Below are 13,583 nucleotides of genomic sequence, written 5' to 3'. Positions count from 1 at the left end.
TGTCTCTTGTACAATATGGTGAAGAGCTACAAAAGTACAAGAGTTCATACTATCCCTCTTAGTATTTCCTATTCCTTATATCCATCACCGTGCTTCACCAATTCCTAGCTCATGGCCAATCTTCCTTTTTCTGGACAATCCCATCTCCTGCCACCCCATCTAGATTATTTTGAAGCCAGTCAGATATCATATCATTTTAATTTGTAAATATTTCAGAGCCTGTCTCTAAAAGATAGGTACTCTTTTCTTAAATATAACCATGTCATGATAAAATAATTCCCTAATATTATCCATTACTGCTACTGCTAAGTCACTTCAGTCGTTTCCGACTCTATGTGACCCCATAGACGGCAGCCCACCAGGCTCCTCCGTCCCTGGGATTCTCCAGGCGAGAACACTGGAGTGGGTTGCCATTTCCTTCTCCAATGCATGAAAGTGAAAAGTCAAAGTGAAATCGCTCAGTCGTGTCCGACTCTTCGCAACCCCATGGACCACAGCCAACCAGGCGCCCCCATCCGTGGGATTTTCCAGGCAAGAGTACTGGAGTGGGGTGCCATCGCATTAGTCAGTTAATATTCAGTTTCCTCAGTGTCTCATAAGTATTTTTTTTCAGTTTTATTTATCTATTCATTTTTTACTTTACAATATTGTATTGGTTTTGCCATGTATTGACATGAATCTGCCACGGGTATACATGTGTTCCCCATCCTGAACCCCCCTCCCACCTCCCTACCCATCCCATCCCTCTGGGTCATCCCAGTGCACCAGCCCTGAGCATCCTGTATCATGCATCAAACCTGGACTGGCAATTTGTTTCACATATGATAATATACATGTTTCAATGCCATTCTCCCAAATCATCCCACCCTCGCCCTCTCCTACAGAGTCCAAAAGACTGTTCTTTACATCTGTGTCTCTTTTGCTGTCTCGCATATAGGGTTATCATTACCATCTTTATAAATTCCATATATATGTGTTAGTATACTGTATTGGTGTTTTTCTTTCTGGCTTACTTCACTCTGTATAATAGGCTCCAGTTTCATCCACCTCATTAGCACTGATTCAAATGTATTCTTTTTAATGGCTGAGTAATACTCCATTGTGTATGTGTACCACAGCTTTCTTATCCATTCTTATCCATCTGCTGATGGACATCTTGGTTGCTTCCATGTCCTGGCTATTATAAACAGTGCTGCAGTGAACATTGGGGTACACATGTCTCTTTCAATTCTGGTTTCCTTGGTGTGTATGCCCAGCAGTAGGATTGCTGGGTCATATGGCAGTTCTATTTCCAGTTTTTTAAGGAATCTCCACACTGTTCTCCATAGTGGCTGTACTAGTTTGCATTCCCACCAACAGTGTAAGAGGGTTCCCTTTTCTCCACACCCTCTCCAGCATTTAGTGCTTGCAGATATATTCCTAAGTATTTTATTCTTTTCGTTGCAATGGTGAATGGAATTGTTTCCTTAATTTCTCTTTCTGTTTTCTCATTGTTAGTGTATAGGAATGCAAGGGATTTCTGTGTGTTAATTTTATATCCTGCAACTTTACTATATTCATTGATTAGCTCTGGTAATTTTCTGGTGGAGTCTTTAGGGTTTTCTATGTAGAGGATCATGTCATCTGCAAACAGTGAGAGTTTTACTTCTTCTTTTCCAATCTGGATTCCTTTTATTTCTTTTTCTGCTCTGATTGCTGTGGCCAAAACTTTCAAAACTATGTTGAATAGTAGTGATGAGAGTGGGCACCCTTGTCTTGTTTTTGACTTTAGGGGAAATGCTTTCAATTTTTCACCATTGAGGATAATGTTTGCTGTGGGTTTGTCATATATAGCTTTTATAATGTTGAGGTATGTTCCTTCTATTCCTGCTTTCTGGAGGGTTTTTATCATAAATGGATGTTGAATTTTGTCAAAGGCTTTCTCTGCATCTATTGAGATAATCATATGTTTTTATATTTCAATTTGTTAATGTGGTGTATTACATTGATTGATTTGTGGATCTTGAAGAATCTTTGCATCCCTGGGATAAAGCCCAATTGGTCATGATGTATGATCTTTTTAATATGTTGCTGGATTCTGTTTGCTAGAATTTTGTTAAGGATTTTTGCATCTATGTTCATCAGTGATATTGGCCTGTAGTTTTCTTTTTTTGTGTGGCATTTTTGTCAGGTTTTGGTATTAGGGTGATGGTGGCCTCATAGAATGAGTTTGGAAGTTTACCTTAGTGTCTCATAATTATTTTAAAACTTTTAATTGGTTTCAATAAACTCTATATAACTGAGTTGACTATTTTGTCTCTTAAGGTTATTTTAAACTGTAAGTTTCCTCTTGTTTCTTTTTTACTATTGTTGAAGAAAATGGTCTTTTGTGCTGTAAGGCTGTTCATAGCATGGATTTTGCACACTGTATCTACCTGGAGTCATTTAATATGCTTGTTTGTGCTCTATATTTTCTCTGAGTTAATAGTTATTTAGGCTTAATCAGAACCATTTAAGTTGAGGGGAGGGGATGAGACAAGACTACTTACAGCAGTGCTGTGTTCTACCAAGAGGTATGTAATGATTTTCTGTCTCTCATTTTGTGTGATGGTAGAAATTGATGAACTTTACATTGATTCATTAGTTCACTGAGTTGCAAGATGCTGATATTTTAATTCTGTCTTCTCATTTTTTTTAGCTGAATACTTGGAAAGGATAAATTTACATTTCTCAACTATATGATTATCTTAAGATGTAATTCAAACTTATGGGAATTCCCTGGTGGTCTGTTGGTTAAATTCTGAGCTTATACTGCAGGGGGAACTAAGGTCTAACATGCCACATGGCATGGCCAAAAAACAACAACAACACCTAAGACCTGTAGATATTAAGGAAAAAGGGAGTCAATTTCACCAAAGATGGATAAGGGAAACTAATACATTTTGAGTACCTAAGATAGATAGTGAATTTACCAATTTTTTTTATATGAAAGTGAAAGTCGCTTAGTCGTGTTTGATTCTTTGCAACCCATGGACTACACAGTCCATGGGATTCTCCTTGCCAGAATACTGGGATCTTCCCAACCCAGGGTTTGAACCCGGGTCTCCTGCATTGCAGGCAGATTCTTTACCAGCTGAGTCACCAGGGAAGCCCAAGAATACTGGAGTGAGTAACCTATCCCTTCTCCAGTGGATCTTCCTGACCCAGGAATCGAACCAGGGTCTCCCACATTGCAGGTGGATTGTTTACCAGCTGAGCTAAATTTATTTATTTGGCTGAGCCCAGGAGAAGGCAATGGCAACCCACTCCAGTACTCTTGCCTGGCAAATCACATGGACAGAGGAGCCTGGTAGGCTGCAGTCCATGGGGTCGCTAAGGACTGAGTGACTTCACTTTCGCTTTTTATTTTCCTGCATTGGAGAAGGAAATGGCAACCCACTCCAGTATTCTTGCCTGGAGAATCCCAGGGATGGCGGAGCCTGGTGGGCTGCTATCTGTGGGGTCACACAGAGTCGGACACGACTGAAGTGACTTAGCAGCAGCAGCAGCAGTCTTAGTTGTGGCTCTTCGGATCTTTGATCTTCGTTGTGACATGCAAACTCTTAAGTTGTGGCATATGAAATCTATTTCCCTCACCGGGATTGAACCTGGGCCCCTTGCATTAGAAATGTGAAGTCTTAGCCACTGGACCAGCAGGGAAGTCCCTACTGATGCTTTTAAAGTAAATTTTTTAAACGTAGCAACTCTTCTACAAATATTCAAAGCATCAAAATTGCATGGGTATATAAATCTTCAACTAAAAAAAAAATGACATTTAAAAGTAAAAATTAGGAAAGCCATTCTTTGGCACACACACACACATACACACACACAAAGCTGGTCAAGCTACTATTCATTTCCAAAATATATTTTATGAGACAAAAGGCAATTTTCAATTAAGGCAATAATATGTACACCCACATTGGATCATATGTCTTATCTTAAGAAACCAATTAGCTCACCTTTACTTCTGTATGGTGACTCTCTCAGTATCTTTCAGTGGTTTCTTCCTTACTTTTTCCAGCCTCTTGGCATTAACTGGATCTAATTCAGAACTGAAATTTAAAAAATAGTCTACAGTAAACAAAAATTATGTCCCATGTTATCAATTCTAAAAGGAGTGGGAATCCAGAGCATGAGAAGACGATGATGCCTTTACCTGGTCCTAATATGAAGACACAGGAAAGGAATCTGAGTATTAAAGTAGGTAGTTCCATGCATTGTTCCAAGGAAATAAACAATATTTAACACTTGGCATTATACAATGTTTAATGTTATCAACAGAACTACTTTTGTTACTATCTGCTCTGTTGTTATATGAATAAAATTATCCCAACTAAAAGCAAGTAGGCAAAACTTGTCCTAAAGAATCTATAACCTTTTTATGAGGCTGAAGGATTTGAATGAGATAGAATAATGAATTTGCTCACATTTGAGATTTGTAAAATACTGAGATTCATTACTGAGTTTAGAATCTCCTTTAGTAGATATATTTGAAATAGATCAAACATTTGTACTCTAGCTTTGGGAAAAATCACTTGTTTTCTCCTCTAATTTTTTTTGCTTATGGTTGTTTACTGAGTGATCTTTCTTCCTCTTGGAATGGTCAGATCTGAGGTTTGGGTGTTAGTTTTTTTGGTTAAGTATGTGAAGCAGGCCTACTTAGCCCTAGGCAAAAGGTTCCCCCAATAGTCTAGTCTTGTCCCCTGGAATTCCACAGTAGGGGAGGGTCTGTTCCCCCTTCACACAGGACTAGGGGAGGAGTAACCCGTCTAGAGAAAGATTTGGGCTTTCTTGGCCCAAGCCTGATGCTAACAATTTTATCACAAACTGATCCCAAGAGTAGGTTAGGATGTTTGGGGTACTGGCTTTTGGCTATATATTATATCTACCTGTAGTATCTATTTCTTCTTAATCCTTTGCCATTTTAGATGACTCTCAGGAGTGAGTGCCTTTTTTTCTGCTTCTGCGTTATTCAAATTTTCTAAACTGAATATGTTTTTACTTTTATTGGAAATAAGAACAATTTCAAAAATAGACTACAGTGAGTTCTTGTCTATATAGAATTAGTTTAGTTTGTTTTTGAGTAAAAAATTGAGTCTGGAGACTGTATAGATTCGGAAATAGAATTCTTTAGTAAGGTAGCAAAAGCAATTTGCAAATTAGACAAGAATGAAAAGTTTATGGCCAAAACTACCAGATCTAGGAAGGACCTCAGACAAAGGGTTTATGGCTTGAATAGGTAGGAAACAGATGAGACATAAATACTGCTGTGTATTCAAAAGTACAGCCTGACAAAGCTAAAACGCTTTCTAAATATTAACTTTTGATCTGATTCAGTAATCCCATGATGGGCACATCAGTACATCAAATGGTGAATGAAAACAAAAGATAAAATTATTTGCCCATGCCCAGAAATAATATTCAGGAAAAGTCATCTCCGTCTGTGTCTCTTTGCCCTCTACTGTAGCAGTATAAACAGCCTGGAAGTATCTCTATGTATCTTAGGGAAAATAAATTGGTTACCAGTGCTCTCCAGTATCTAGGAATGTGGAAGCTGAGTCCAAACTAATTGTAAACGAGTAAGGTCAGAACCAATTCTAAACTTGGAAACTTTTTTTGTTGTTGGTTGTCACGCTTCTTGCTCATGATGAATGGTTATATTTTAAAAGGGCTGATCTGTGTCAGTATTCTCATTAAGATATTAGGAAGGTGTTATTCTGGAAACATAAAGCTTTGGCTTTCCCTAGTTTTGGGGAACCTCGAATTAGGTCAGATGCTCCAGAAGAAAACAATCAGTAATAGAGTATGAATTGAAGAATTCCTGTTTGTTGCTGGAAGTAAGGGGAAAGGAGTTATGAGGTTGTATGTCAAAGGCCTGTTTTCCCCTAGTAGGTGTGGAGTTTCCAGAAGAAACAAACAGATCTCCTCATCGCCTTTTATAAGCACAGAATTACAGAGTTAGAAGCAGCCATGCAGGAGTCACAGCAAACACTGACCAACCAGGACAAGTAAGTGACAAATCAGGTTACCCAAGAGCCCTTTCCAGGGAAGCTAGAGCCTGTATATCCTTATGGTTCCAAAGCCTGAACATTGCTTCATGTGTGTTTATGTTTGTCTTGGGTAAGTTCAGTACAGAATTTTGTTCCCTCAGTCTCCATTTTCTTTTTCTCTTTCTTCCCTCTTTATAGCTTTCCTCTTTTACTTCCATCTGTCAAAAACTGCTTCTTCAGAGAAATCAGACATGGCTTTTTCACAGTAATAATGATGGGAGATAGCATTTAAAATGTTACGTGTAGGAGGATGTGTTTTGGAAGTCTTAAGCTAAAAGATGGAATCCCTGACAGAAATGTTCAGACATCTTCAGGCCAGGGGTGCATGTGGAGAAGAGATGCAATTCTGTATAAAAGCCTCTGAAACCATACCAAATGATGCTTATTTTCTCCACCTGGTTCTTCTCACCACCAAAACCCTGCCATTGCTGACCTGAATCACTAGGTCTCTGTCAGAATTATCTTGTATAGTGGCAAACATCTCTCTGGAAGCATTAACTAGATTTGATGATAATAAAAATCAGGATTTTTTTTATTCCACTGACCTGCTGAAGCTCACCGTTTCCATCTTTTGCCTAGAGAGCTGTCAGTCTTAAGGAAAGAGAATGGAGAACTGAAGAAATTTCAAGCCATCAGGAAGGTGAATAAAATAGATTTTCCATACTATTATTTTCTCCTCTATTTTGCCCATCTGTCTAGCTGACTGAATAGAATAGTTTTCCATGGCAGGTATTAATTGATAATGTTTGTAAAATAAACATAACTGTAGTAAATGGACAAGGCCACAGAAGACCTTGAAGGGATGAGAGGACAAAATTTAGCACAGTGGTAACCCATTCTTGAACATCAATGAATCATGACATGGCACATGGGGAAGCTCTTTTACAGAAGAGTTATCTGTTGTAACTTAAAATTTCTCTTCAAGAATCCCAAGGCACTCAGAACCCTTCTTCTCCATCAAACTCTATTTCCTAGACATTTCTCTCTTCCCAAGAGTGTTCTTTGTGTTTATATAGCATGCCTTTTGATCTTTCTCTTATATTTTCCTTTCTCTCTCCATAGATTCTCTATATTTCTCCATGTATATCAGTCTTCAGGATTCCCAATATGTTTTTGTGAAGAGAGACTAAAATTTTCTTCCCCTAAAGCTAAGTGTTTCTAAGGAAACACTGCAGCTGTTTTCTTCTATTGGAAATCTTAGTAACCACAACTAGAAGACATTGCAGCTTAGTTATCTGACAAGTAAGATCCATTGATGGGGACTCTTGAGCTAAAGCTTCCTTCACCCCCATTTTTTTCACCTACAGGAATCTCCAAGTTGGTACCAAGGAAGCAGGTCAGTTTTATCAGGCGCCATAGCTTCCCTCTTTGAAAATATCTATCCTTTCTTGACACTTGGCTCTAACTCTTATGTGGGCTCTGAGGTGGAGGAAATGGTTTATGAATTTATCTTTCACTTAACCATGAAAGAGTTACTCACTGAAAAGCACTGACGTAAAATCTTGAATGCAGTGCTCACCCTTGACCGTCATCTTATGAAATTCTACTCATCCTTCAAAATTCAACTCATGTGTCATTTCCTCTGTCAAGACTATTAGGCAGAGTTAGATGTTCTATTATTCATTTATTCAATAAATATTCATTAATTGCCTATTCTTTGTGATGTACCGTGTTAGGTGCTGGGTGTACATCACCAATTTTTCTAATTATAAATGTCTGTACCCTACCAATCATTAAATATTTTTAGTATCAGCTCTGTATTGATGGATTAAAAAAGCATGGCCATTGATTCACAGAAGCTAAAGTCTAATGTTCTAGCATACTCTGTACTTCTAATACACCCATTATTACATTTAACGTTGCTTTTTTATTGCCTTCCCACTAAGCCTCTCAAAAACAAACCACATTCTAGTTATCTTTGTAACCTCAGGATCTAAGATACATGAGCACTAAATAAATGCTTGTAGATAGATGGAAGAGGGGATGGAGGGAGTGAGGGAATGGTGGATGTGTAAATGGGTGGATAGATGTACGTAAAGTTGAGAGTATCTGGTAAAGCACTAAGGGAAGGATGAAAGGACTTCAGAACTTCTATTACGGGGAATAGAGAAGTGGAGAAGATTTCATTTAGGGAATTGGAGAGCCAAGGAGACCCATATGGAAAACTTGCTTCCACCATGCTCAGGGAGGAGGCTATTATTTTTATAAATAAATGGTGTGATTGATCCTCTAAGGTGGCAGGCACTAAGTTCTGCTTACAGAGATTAGAACTGCCTTTGTTTTTTTTCTTCCTTGCAGGTTAAACACACCTCGACCAGTGGGCATCACGTCTCCATCTCAGTCAGGTAGAGACCATGTTTTGCCCAAATATAAGCGTGAGATAAATAAATATCCTTTTTCATAAACTATGAACCATAAGGAAGATGCTTTCCTCTCAGAAAGTATAGTGTGATTTTCCTATTATATATGATATGGAAAGGCCAAACTCGCAGATACTAACTTGCAACAGACAGGCTATGCAAAAGAGGGCACACCATTAATGGCAACTTTTCATCCTCTGTTTTATTCCCTTTTAGTTACTCCACGACCCATTTCTCAGCATAGTAGCCAAGTGGTCAGGTGAGTAGAAAGCTACACAGAAACATTAAAACTGTTGGCAGAAGATGGAAGATGAAAGAAATGCCTAGATGTGGCTGAGATAGGGACTGAGGAGACTTTATAAAGGTTTAATACCAGCTTTATTTGCTTTTCGTTTTTGTTTCACTTCATACAGTCGGTCCTCCTCAGTGGAGTCTACCCCTTATAGAATGGCTGGCTTTAGTAACTTGGGACAAGTAAGTAATGTTTACATTGTCTTTCCAGACTGAGATTTCTAATGCTAAATGAAAGCCAAGATTAAAGCAAGAATATTAAACCGATTGGTTTTGGCATGAATTGTCTCTCTTTTCGCAATGCAGACCTGATATTAGAAGCAGACCTGATTCATAGCTTGGAATGAATAGAGGTGAAAATAGTGGACCACATTAACAGTGTCCATCATGTTCATTTTGGAAGGATTAAAATGTGGGTCTTTCTTGGACTTGTGCACTACCCACTCTGGGAGAACAACATATTCTTCAATGTATATGTAGCATGAAATATGGAAGCCAGAGAATCAGGATCTATTTCCTGTTATTTTTCCCTCAGGGAGCCAGAGGTCTTCAGGGAAGGAGCACTCCGAGGGATTCTTTTACTGGTAAGAGGGGGAGAAAAAAGTTTTCAGAAACCAACATATTCTGTAAAACTACCAGCAGATTTTGGGTTTTCTGTGCATAATATAATGCCATTTTACTTCCTTTTTCTCTATACAGTGATCCCAGGTATCCAGACACTACTTTTGAATAATATTTCTGTTCTCAAACTGATAAGGAGAAAATTGAAACTTGAGTAATAGGAAGTATTTGAAACCCTCTGGTCAGGAGACAGAACTTTTGAGTAATTGACTTTGGGTTTTTTTTAATTGCCACAAGATGGCAGTAGAAGTTAGAGCTAAAAGAAGATTAACTAGATGTCAATTACGTTAGCCTGAAGAGTATCTGGCTTCTTCAATTCAGTTCAGTTGCTCAGTCATGTCCGACTCTTTGAGACTCCATGAACTGCAGCACGCCAGATCTCCCTGTCCATCACCAACTCCCGGAGTCTCCCCAAACCTATGTCCATTGAGTTGGTGATACCATCCAACCATCTCCTCCTCTGTCGTCCCCTTCTCCTCCTGCCCTCAATCTTTCCCAACATCGGGGTCATTTCCAATGAGTCAGCTCTTCATATCAGGTGGCCGAAGTATTGGAGTTTCAGCTTCAACATCAGTCTTCCAATGAACACCCAGGAATGATCTTCCTTACGATGGACTGGTTGGATCTCTCAAGGATCTCTCAAGAGTCTTCTCCAACACCACAGTTCAAGAGCATCAATTCTTCGGCGCTCAGCCAGCGCTCGGCTTTCTTTATAGTCCAACTCTCACATCCATACATGACTACTGGAAAAATAATAGCCTTGACTAGACTATGTCTCTGCTTTTTAATATGCTGTCTAGGTTGGTCATAGGTTGGTCAAAACTTTCCTTCCAAGGAGTAAGTGTCTTTTAATTTCATGGCTGCAATCACCATCTACAGTGAGGCCCCAAAAATAAACTCAGCCACTGTTTTCACTGTCTCCCCATCTATTTGCCATGAAGTGACGGGACCTGATACCATGATCTTAGTTTTCTGAATGTTGAGCTTTAAGCCAACTTTTTCACTCTCCTCTTTCACTTTCATCCAGAGGCTTTTTAGTTCTTCTTCACTTTCTGCCATAAGGGTGGTGTCATCTGCATATCTGAGGTTATTGATATTTCTCCCGGCAATCTTGATTCCAGCCTGTGCTTCTTCCAGCCCAGCGTTTCTCATGATGTACTCTGCATAGAAGTTAAATAAGCAGGGTGACAATATACAGCCTTGACATACTCCTTTTCCTATTTGGAACCAGTCTGCTGTTCCATGTCCAGTTCTAACTGTTGCTTCCTGACCTGCATACAGGTTTCTCAAGAGGCAGTTCAGGTGGTCTGGTATTCACATCTCTTTCAGAATTTTCCACAGTTTATTGTGATTCACACAGTCAAAGGCTTTGGCATAGTCAATAAAGCAGAAATAGATATTTTTCTGGAACTCTCTTGCTGTTTCGATGATCCAGCAGATGTTGGCAATTTGATCTCTGGTTCCACTGCCTTTTCTAAAACCAGCTTGAACATCTGGAAGTTCACGGTTCACATATTGCTGAAGCCTGGCTTGGAGAATTTTGAGCATTACTTTACTAGCATGTGAGATGAGTGCAATTGTGCGGTAGTTTGAGCATTCTTTGGCATTGCCTTTCTTTGGGATTGGAATGAAAACTGACCTTTTCCTGTCCTGTGGCCACTGCTGAGATTTCCAAATTTGCTGACATATTGAGTGCAGCACTTTCACAGCATCATTTTCCTGGATTTGAAATAGCTCAACTGGAATTCCATCACCTCCACTACCTTTGTTCATAGTGATGCTTCCTAAGGCCCATATCTGGCTCTAGGTAAGTGATCACACCATCGTGATTATCTGGGTTGTGACGATCTTTTTTGTATAGTTCTTCTGTGTATTCTTGCCATCTCTTCTTAATATCTTCTGGTTCTGTTAGGTCCATACCTTTTCTGTCCTTTATTGAGCCCATCTTTGCATGAAATGTTCCCTTGGTATCTCTAATTTTCTTGAAGAGATCTCTAGTCTTTCCCATTCTATTCTTTCCCTCTATTTTCATTGATTGCTGAGGAAGGCTTTCTTATCTCTCCTTGCTATTCTCTGGAACTCTGCATTCAAATGGGTATATCTTTCCTTTTCTCCTTTGGTTTTGCTTTTTTTCATAGCTATTTGTAAGGCCTCCTCAGACAGCCATTTTGCTTTTTTGCATTTCTTTTTCTTGGAGATGGTCTTGATCCCTGTCTCCTGTACAATGTCACGAACCTCAGTCCATAGTTCATCAGGCACTCTGTCTATCAGATCTAGTCCCTTAAATCTATTTCACACTTCCACTGTATACTCATAAGGGATTTGTTTTAGGTCATACCTAAATGGTCTAGTGGTTTTCCCTACTTTCTTCAATTTAAGTCTGAATTTGGCAATAAGGAGTTCATAATCTGAGCTGCAGTCAGCTCCCGGTCTTGTTTTTGCTGACTGTATAGAGCTTCTCTATCTTTGGCTACAAAGAATATAATCAATCTGATTTCAGTGTTGGCCATCTGGTGATGTCCATGTATAGAGTCTTCTCCTGTGTTGTTGGAAGAGAGTGTTTGCTATGACCAGTATGTTCTCTTGGCAAAACTCTATTAGCCTTTGCCCTGCTTCATTCTGTACTCCAAAGCTAAATTTGCATGTTACTCTTGGTGTTTCTTGACTTCCTACTTTTGCATTCCAGTCCCTTATAATGAAAAGGACATCTTTTTTGGGTGTTAGTTGTAAAAGGTCTTGTAGGTCTTCATAGAACCATTCAACTTCAGCTTCTTCAGTGTTACTGGTTGGGGCATAGACTTGGATTACCGTGATATTGAATGGTTTGCTTTTGAAATGAACAGAGATCATTCTGTCATTTTTGAGATTGCATCCAAGTACTGCATTTCGGACTCTTTTGTTGACCATGATGGCTACTCCATTTCTTCTGAGGGATACCTGCCCGCAGTGGTAGATATAATGGTCATCTGAGTTAAATTCACCCATTCCAGTCCATTTCAGTTCGCTGCTTCCTAGAATGTCAACATTCAATCTTGCCATCTCTTGTTTGACCACTTCCAATTTGTCTTGATTCATGGACTTGACATTCCAGGTTCCTATGCAATATTGCTGTTTACAGCATCGGACCTTGCTTCTATCACCAGTCACATCCACAGCTGGGTATTCTTTTTGCTTTGGCTCCATCCCTTCATTCTTTCTGGAGTTATTTCTCCACTGATCTCCAGTAGCATATTGGGCACCTACTGACCTGGGGAGTTCCTCTTTCAGTATCCTATCTTTTTGCCTTTTCATACTGTTCATGGGGTTCTCAAGGCAAGAATACTGAAGTGGTTTGCCATTCCCTTCTCCAGTGGACCACATTCTGTCAGACCTCTCCACCATGACCCGGCTGTCTTGGGTGGTCCCACATGGCGTGGCTTAGTTTCATTGAGTTAGACAAGGCTGTGGTCCATGTGATCAGACGTAAAAATATTGCAGAGAAGAAATACTCTGCAAAACTCCAACTTAATTTCTTGTCTCTTTCCCCTTAGAACTAGTATTCTTACTACTGTTTTTTAAGACATTAGTCAGTCCATAGAGAATACTTATCAGAGAGGATTTCCCTTTCTTTCCCAAGAGGCAATTTTTAAATTCACAGATCTCTTCCTGAAATAGCCATTTTTGAAATTCACCAAATAGTCTTCCTCTGATTCTTTCATACTCACCCCTTTGAAGAGTAGGTATTTTAGCCTATTTCTGTCAAGTTAGTAATACTCTCTTTTATTCCTGATTTTAGTTATTTAAGGCTATCTTTTTTTCTTGGACAACCGGCTAAAGATTAGTCAAATGTTTTAAACAACTCTAAGAGTTTTAAAAATTTGTTATTGAACTATAGTTGATTTATAATATCATGTAAGTTTGAGGTTTACAGCACAGCGATATATGTATATATATTTCAGATTCTTTTCCATTTAGGTTATTGTATAATATGAGTATAGTTCCCTGTGCTATACAGTAGGTCCTTGTTGGTAATCTATTTTAACTAACTATACATAGGAAAATCCATGGATGGAGGAGCCTGGAAGGCTGCAGTCCATGGGGTCGCTAAGAGTCGGACACGACTGAGCAGCTTCACTTTCACTTTTTACTTTCATGCATTGGAGAAGGAAATGGCAACCCACTCCAGTATTCTTGCCTGGAGAATCCAAGGGACAGGGAAGCCTGGTGGGCTGCCGTCTATGGGGTCACACAGAGTCAGACA

At 39.2% G+C, this 13,583-nt stretch overlaps 1 protein-coding gene across 1 annotated transcript in view; it reads left to right on the top strand.

Annotated features, from left to right (window-relative positions):
- The window catches only part of RNF212B (ring finger protein 212B), a 54,519-nt gene that overhangs the window by 33,592 nt on the left and 7,344 nt on the right, over positions 1-13,583 (top strand). Inside the window, exons 6-12 of the mRNA XM_005895468.2 lie at positions 5,914-6,029; positions 6,651-6,711; positions 7,379-7,407; positions 8,370-8,416; positions 8,648-8,690; positions 8,845-8,905; positions 9,258-9,306. Of these exons, the coding sequence (XP_005895530.1) occupies positions 5,914-6,029; positions 6,651-6,711; positions 7,379-7,407; positions 8,370-8,416; positions 8,648-8,690; positions 8,845-8,905; positions 9,258-9,306 (406 nt within the window). The remainder of the gene's footprint in view (positions 1-5,913; positions 6,030-6,650; positions 6,712-7,378; positions 7,408-8,369; positions 8,417-8,647; positions 8,691-8,844; positions 8,906-9,257; positions 9,307-13,583) is intronic.

The sequence above is a fragment of the Bos mutus genome, chromosome 10 (assembly GCF_027580195.1).
Source record: "Bos mutus isolate GX-2022 chromosome 10, NWIPB_WYAK_1.1, whole genome shotgun sequence".
In the NCBI taxonomy this organism is placed as follows: Eukaryota; Metazoa; Chordata; class Mammalia; order Artiodactyla; family Bovidae; genus Bos; species Bos mutus.
This window is presented reverse-complemented; position numbering and strand designations above follow the sequence as displayed.